This window comes from Anguilla rostrata, unplaced genomic scaffold, assembly GCF_018555375.3.
Source record: "Anguilla rostrata isolate EN2019 unplaced genomic scaffold, ASM1855537v3 scaf1170, whole genome shotgun sequence".
NCBI lineage: Eukaryota > Metazoa > Chordata > Actinopteri > Anguilliformes > Anguillidae > Anguilla > Anguilla rostrata.
In genome coordinates, this window is record NW_026986497.1 from 1 (window position 1) to 7,998 (window position 7,998).

General features: G+C 39.9%; 1 protein-coding gene across 1 annotated transcript; it reads right to left on the reverse strand.

The window, feature by feature from the left end:
* Nucleotides 1-815: 815 nt before the first annotated feature.
* LOC135247239 (zinc-binding protein A33-like) lies at nucleotides 816-7,748 on the reverse strand. The gene is made up of 6 exons (XM_064320550.1): nucleotides 6,899-7,748; nucleotides 5,871-5,966; nucleotides 5,469-5,708; nucleotides 4,845-4,867; nucleotides 4,640-4,758; nucleotides 816-1,778 (listed from the first exon to the last, which is right to left on the reverse strand). Exons 1-6 carry the CDS (start codon nucleotides 7,304-7,306, stop codon nucleotides 1,222-1,224), a joined length of 1,443 nt encoding a protein of 480 aa, XP_064176620.1. The 5' UTR covers nucleotides 7,307-7,748; the 3' UTR covers nucleotides 816-1,221.
* Between the last annotated feature and the right edge of the window lie 250 nt (nucleotides 7,749-7,998).

Sequence of the window (7,998 nt, forward strand, 5' to 3'; positions counted from 1 at the left end):
AAGGATGAGGCAACACAGTGTGCTGTCAATACACTGGAGTAATGGCTGCTGCAAATGGGGATTTGCAATCATCTGTAAAGACTGAATTAAAAAACTGTTCTTTCAAACAATATTTTTAAAATATATATTATCAATCTCTTGGCTGTATTTTGTGACCAATTTAATGCTACCTTGGTGAATAATATCACTTCTATAAAAGTTATGAAAACATAAACATTTCTCTGTGATTCCAAGCTTTTGAACAGTTGTATACATCCATCCATTTTCTATACCCGCTTATCCTGGGAAGGGTCACGGGGGGGTTCTGGAGCCTATCCCAGCATGCATTGCGCGAGAGGCCGGAATAAACCCTGGACAGGTTATCAATCTATCGCAGGGCAAACACACCATTCACACACACCATTCACGCACTCATACCTATGGGAAATTTAGAGTCTCCAAAATAGGTCTACCTGCATGACTTTGGACAGTGGGAGGAAACCCACACATACAAGGGGGGAACATACAAACTCCACACAGAAAGGTTGAGGATTTAAACCCAGAACCTTCTTGCTGTGAGGCGATAATGCTGCTGTACCATCTTGCCACCTGTTGGATGTGAAATTTAAGGTATGTTGCCTGTACATAAATGTTTTTGTTACAGTGTTTGTCACCCTAAATATAGGAGCTTTGTTCATAATTATTTCTTTCAGAATATGTTGCTCAAAAGTCTATGAGTATATGTCGCCCAGGGCAAACTACCACACTGCCCACTTGACTCCCCACTTTCCTTAAGTACACCCCAGCCCACCAATGCAAAACCTAGACACAATAAGTAAAAGCAGTGATCAATATATTTATTGAAATAATACAGTCTAACACAAATGTATTAGTAACATGATTGATTTGTTTTCTATTTCCCAAGATTCATTTAATAAAATAAATTCAAGTTAATTGATGCAGATAAGAGGCATTTGGACTAAATGTACCACATTAGCTTTCTGGGCCTTCTCACACAGTAAGAAAAAGTGCAGTTATCTGCTGTCTCCATTGTCTAGGCCTCTGTGCGTGTGCCTCCCATTTGGTTCTGGTAGGCCATCAACCAGCCCCCTTTGATCAGTTCACATGTCTAGTCTGCCCCAGATCAAGTCAATAACCAGGCATGCTGAGGCAGATTAGAAACAACCAAAATTCCTACACCTCTTCTTAGTTCAAAAAAAAAAAAGAAAGAAAAGAAAATGCTCACTGGGATGACATCACTGTTACGGAAACTTTAACTGGGCATATTTGCAGAGGTCCTTCGTTCCTACCATCATTGTTCACACAGGGACAGAAGTATGGGAACACTCTCTCAGTAAATGTGTCTGTAAAAGTGTAAATGAGTGACATGTCACTGGAGTCGAAGAAGGACACCACCCCCCTGTCATAGTCCAGCTGCACTCTGATGCTCTGGGGTTTCCTCTTCAGTGTGAGGGCAGCAGCTCCAGCTGCACTGTACTTATCACCATCCCTCAGCATTAAGACCCAAAATCCACTCTCTGGGCAGCATGTTATATTTCCCTTCCTACAGATGGACTCTTTCACCACTCCTATATCCCACTTATATTTATTCCCAACCTTCACCTCCCAGCTGTGTTTCCCTGAGGTAAACCCCTCAGATCCCAGCACATTTGGATACCTGCTTAACCTCTCTGGGTTGTCAGGATATTTCTGGCCTGTACCTGTGTGTCTCACAGTGGTCAGATCATCAGAGAGAGAAAGCCAGGGGGCTGCAGTATTGGGGTCCAGAAACACCGGAGCTAAAATATCAAGAAGAAAGATATTTAAAAGGCTGTGAGAAGAGGCACATTTCAAATACTCTATTTAGATTAGGTCACATACAAAGGAAATATACAAATAATAAGAATTATGGATTTGGATGGCAGGTATGCCATCCTGCTAAGTCACACCTTGGCAGGGCAGCGTGCCCCATACAAATACAGCACTGAGAGTTTGGCACTTTGCAGGGCTCCCTACAGAAATAACCACAATGACCACAAACTCTCAGCCCTTAAAAACTTTCATTTCTGTGCCTTCTAACACCCAAACTTAGAGGATTTTGCGTTTTTTCCTTATTTTTCCTGCCTGATTACATTATCCCAAATACTCCAGGCCCAAAAAGAATATATGTCTCCCTATTGGACATATATAGAAGTGCACTCATTTAAAACAGCAACAGAGGCGGACACGGTGGCACAGTGGTTAGCACTGTCGCCTCACAGCAAGAAGGTTATGTGTTCGAATCTCCGCTTGGGGCCTTTCTGTGCGGAGTTCGCATGTTCTCCCCGTGTGGGTTTACTCCGGGTACTCCGGTTTCCTCCCAACTCAAAGACATGCATGTTAGGTGCACTCCTGCAGTTGCCCTTGACCAAGGCACTGGCCTCAGAACTGGAGTTGGTCCCCGGGTGCTGCACTGTGGGTGCCCATTGCTCCTAAGTAACTAGGATAGGTCAAAATGCAGAGGACAAATTACCCCACGGGGTTCAATAAAGTATATCTATCTACCTATCTATATATTCTTCACTAGTAGCTTTCCGGGGAGCACATCTACCTATGACACTTTTGGATGAGCAACAGGCTGCGTTCAAACCCCACCTCGGACTCATAAAAACCTCTCACTCAAACTAAAAATAAAACACTGAAACTATATTTTTGCATCTCAATAATCTTTGTGGGAAAGTAATTTATATTATTATGTATACAACTACAGAATGAATATACTCACGCTTTACACAGTTCCTTCCGCCTTCGGTATTTTGACTGAGTTTAATGTTAGCTACCTATCAGCGTTGCATTGCGGTCCGGTAGGTAATGATACCGGTCATATAGAAACTGACACAGGATAATGACTTCTTCACGGCATGTATATCTATTTTCTTAAAAAGTGACAATGTCGAATACATCGCTCTGCCATATCTACTGTTCAATACTTTTTAACTAGGCTACCATGACTACACTGCAACGCCACGTTTTTAATTTTCAAGTTAGCTAGCTCTATATATCCTCTACCGACATACAAAAAATTGTAAGTTATGTACAATAGCCCATTACAAACGCTTCCATTGAAAAATATGAAATACACTTTCATTTATTTGTCATTCATTTTAAAGGGAAAATGATTGAATCCATATGTGTTTCTGTCAGCTAGAATGTGTGTTTAAATGCATGTGTATGTGTATGCATGTCTCTCAACCAACATTTACATGAATTACTATTATCACTAACTCATAACAAACACAGTACGGTAGGACGGAGTGTGGCACAGTGGGTAAGGAACTGCGCTTGTAACCGAAAGGTCGTAGGTTCGAATCCCGGGTAGGACACTGCCGTTGTACCCTTGAGCAAGGTACTTAACCTGCATTGCTTCAGTATATATCCAGCTGTATAAATGGATACAATGTAAAGTGCTATGTAAGAAGTTGTGTAAGTCGCTCTGGATAAGAGCGTCTGCTAAATGCCTGTAATGAAATGTAACAGTACAAAATAAATGATATCTGAAGAAAAACACACTTTCAACATACAAAAAATGCCCAGTTACTCACATACAAAGCACTGTCTATAAGTCATCATTCAAATCTATACCTATCATTATTGGTATCAAAATTGCACCAAGTTACAAGAAACAATATTGGTCATTTTAGCTCACACAAATTAAGCTGTATTCCAAAGCAATGCTGCTACTATCCATCCATCCATTATCTACACCTGCTTATCCTGAGCAGGGTCACGAGAGGTGCTGGAGCCTATCCCAGCATGCATTGGTTGAGAGGCAGGAATACACCCTGGTCAGGCTACCAATCTATCGCAGGGGACACACACCATTCACTCACACTTATGGGAAATTTATGGTCTCCAATCAGCCTACCTGCATGTGTTTGGACTAGGGGAGGAAACCCACACGGACGCGACGAAGAACATGCAAACTCCAAGCAGAGATTCGAACCCAGAACCTTCCTGTTGTGAGGCGACAGTTCTACCCACAGGACCACCTAAATTATTTAAGTAACTTGGCCCTGTGTCATTTCATATTACCATTTGAAGGGAATGTGGACATTCAAACTATTAAGTGTCACATTAAAGTATCACATAAAAAATGTTTAATTTGTCTTAGCTAAGATAAATATAAACATTGTTTATTGTAACTTGGCCTAATTTTGATATCATTACTTTTAATGGCAGGCCTAGATTTTGCAAGTCTTAATGACTTATAGTGTTGTGTATGTGTGAGTAACTTGGCATTTTTGTACATTGAAAACATCTTTTTATTCAGATTCATATATACTGTAGTTAAAGTGATTCATACTTTAAACATGAAATGAATATGAAAATGAATAAATCAACTAACGCATTTCAAAATTCAATTCACACAGCTAAAAAAACATATTATCAATTAGGTTTTATATATAATGCTAATTCTGTGTTTGCCTGGGTTCTAATTTCAAATTGAGAGAAGAGCAATGCACCCCACGAGTCCTTCCTAAACTTGGAGGGAAGTGAGACTGGGTGACTCCGTATTGTTTATCTTTAGCACCATTTCAGAATACAGCTTGTTTCTTCAGATCTGTGTGTTCATTAAATACATGCAAAAAACATAATTTCACCGGCTGCCCCAGATACTCACTGTACTGCACCATCTCCAGCATCTTCTCCCAGACTTTGAACTTCAGGTTGCCCAGGTGTTTGGCCACATCTACCAGTGCCCCTGAGAGCAGCTCTGGATCCTGCAGTGTGCACTGGGCTCTGTAATGACAAGCAGGAGTCACTCAGGCTTCAGGGTTTGAAGTAACTTAAACAGACAAGATGAAATTAGGTGAGAGTCCACATACCTTTCCTTGATGTTCTTGTAGCTCTGAAAAAACACATAATAACAGCATAATCATGATAAAGATGTATTCATGACAGGTAACAACAAGTGAAAAACAAGAGCCATGCTAATGAAAGTGATGTAGATTATAACAGTAAGCACATATGAATGAAGGTACTGTACCGTTCAGGTAACTGCCAAAATAAAGGGAACACTGTCTCTTGCCTTCCTACTTTTTAAAGCTTTTTTGTGACAGTTCTCTGTAAAAAGAACTATACAAATACAATTGAATTGAATTGAACTTGAGTAAATGAGGGACATATAAAGCATGTTGAAAGTGGAGCTTCCACAAAGGTGTGGTTCCTGACAAAAACAATGAACATCCCAGCATGCTCACAATTGTGTATAAAAGGCCTATTTCACACCAAGTCTGATTTTGTCACACACAAAAATACATGACATTTTAATATGAGCAGATGCATCTCAATGAACTCTTGCACTCTGAATCTAACACTGTCATATTCGGCTACTGTGACATTAATGAAGAACAAGGTAACTTTGGAATGCTGCCAAATACTGTCAAAAACCACAAACCAGCACATTAAAATAACTGTTGAGTTTTAATGACAGTGAATCATGCCCCTACCTTTAAAAAGGAGGTGTCCTCAGTGTCCTCAGTGTCCATGGCCTTCTCTATAGCTGTGATTTTGTCTGTAAGAGTGGAGATGTGCCCTGTGATGTTTTCTATCTTCTCCTTCATTATCTGACTCTTCTGCTTCTCTTCCTCCATCAGAGCAGCTAGTCTGGCCTCCTCTTCCTCTCGCAGGAACTGGTGGAGCTTCTCAAACTCTGCCTTTATCTGCATCTCTGTGTGATGGGCTTGTCTCTGCAATTCAAACACACAAGTTTAAACATGAATAGTGTAACTATGTTTTGTTATTTATATATGGAAGCCAATGTGTTTGTTATGCCCGTCACACACAATAGCCACAGATAATGTTTTTGTATTTTTGTGTTGCAGAAAAGTATTACTAATTACTTTACTCACCCTGATGTGTGTTGATGTTTTTTTACATTCTTGTTCAACCTCAGTAAACCTCTTCAGTTTTTCTTTAATAAGATTAAGTGCAGGCTTGAGTTCCTCCTGGAGTGATTGGAACCAATTATCACTTACAGAAAGACACAAATGGCACAATAATACCTCTGCTGGTATATAAGCAATGATCAGCATAACTTATTTAGTACATGAGAAATATAGTAAGGAAAATAGCCCTGCTACAACTCAAGTAAAAGTCAGTGAAATATACTTATAGCACATCATAACGTTTCATGTTGTTATGTGTTTTCAGTAAACCAGTCAAATTTTACAGCATATACAGGATGATTACAAAATAACTTTCAATGGGTTGTACTTCGTAAAATGTATCGCAGACTGTAATAAATAAATACATTGCATTTATACATTTTTTTAACTTATTGTTACAAGATTTTCTTGTGCATATGTATAGCTTGTCTCCACCAGTCATTGAGGATTTCTGTACATCCTGGTTGTTGCTCCATTCTCTCCCAACCATATAACAGTTTACATATAACAGTAGTTTTATTAGGTCTTGACCATTATTATATTAAAGGTCATGTGTGATATCTCTATTTGTCCTGTCAGTACATATAATTTGACACATTCTTGCAACATAATTCTACAATCACTCTGTGTACTTCAGTGTTCATGTTTGGAGCCATATTCTCTGTAAAAGGCCCCCAAGCACAACTGTCAATCAAGATTAACCATGCTTGCGTTTTATTCATAAAGCCCTACACTGAAAGTCTATTGTTTATATGTTTTAATGGTTGTAAACACACTTTAAGATACAGTGCTGCCTCTTCCTGCTTTTGCCTGATCAGCAGGATTGTTCCTGTTGCTGCCTTTGTGAGCGGAAGTGGAGGCCAGACTGACTGTATTTACAAGACCTCATACCACAGCCGTCCGTCAGAACTGAATGTTTTACACAGAGATATTTTACACATATTTGATTGTGTCTTGAAAATATAAAACACATTATATTGAAAATGGAATACCTTCAGCTCCAGTACGGCCTCTTCCACTGGACAGACCGGGTGGTTTCTGTGTTTATTTGAAGTCTGACAGACGACACAGAGAGGCTCTTTGTCATGTTCACAGAAGAATAGAAGTTTCTCCCCATGAAGACTGCAGCGAACATCACTATTGTCGGTAGTTTCTCTCTCAGTCTTCTGCTTTAAGAAGAACCCCACGATGCTTCTTAAGGCCAGGTTTGCCGGAGGTTCCCCCATAGAGGCCTTTCTCCTGCAGATGGGACACTCCCGAGAGCTCTTCTCTTCCCAGAACTGCTTCACACACACTCCACAGAAGCTGTGGCTGCATTTCAGGAGAACAGGCTCTTTAAAAATATCACAACATACAGAGCAACACAGCTCGTCCTTGGGAACCAAAGCTGTAGCCTCCATTTTACAGACTCCGTCCTCTCAGTCTGATACTTTCACTTTCACTTTCACTTTTGCTGTAACTAGAACAGACCACACCCCATGTCGTTCAAAACTGGAACAAACTGGCTGATCAGGCTTGTTGTCTTCAGTCTTCTTGCCCAAATACAGAGATGATAATGTGCCTGAACTGAATGCTCTTGAGGGATTTACAAGGTGCAGCCAGTAGTGTCCCCCTGGATTAAATAAAAATGCGCAGGCAAATTTTATTTATATAGCACATTCATTCAGGAACATTTAATTTGCTTGTTTCATGACATTTGAAAGGGGGGAGCCGGCTAGTTAGATTATATGAACATGAAGCTAATGAGCTTAAAACTGGGAAAATACATTGTCAACTTCACTTAACAAACATCTTAACGTGATGACAGGAGCCTTAGAAAGCAAATAACATCACAGGGGATCCATTAAAAAATGTACAAAGTTGGAAACTGAACGGCTAGCTGCCATTAACCCGTAGGCCTATGTGTTTGGGAGCGGAGGTAAAATAGCCACCTTCACACAAGTTTGGAAAGTTTATCTACTTTCCCAACAATCAAAAAGAACAGAATACTGGAAAATCACACAGTTTAAATCACACTGTAATTATCTTGAACACATATATGTGTACTCACTAAACGGAATGAGCAGGGAATCAAATAGATGGACAAAATCTA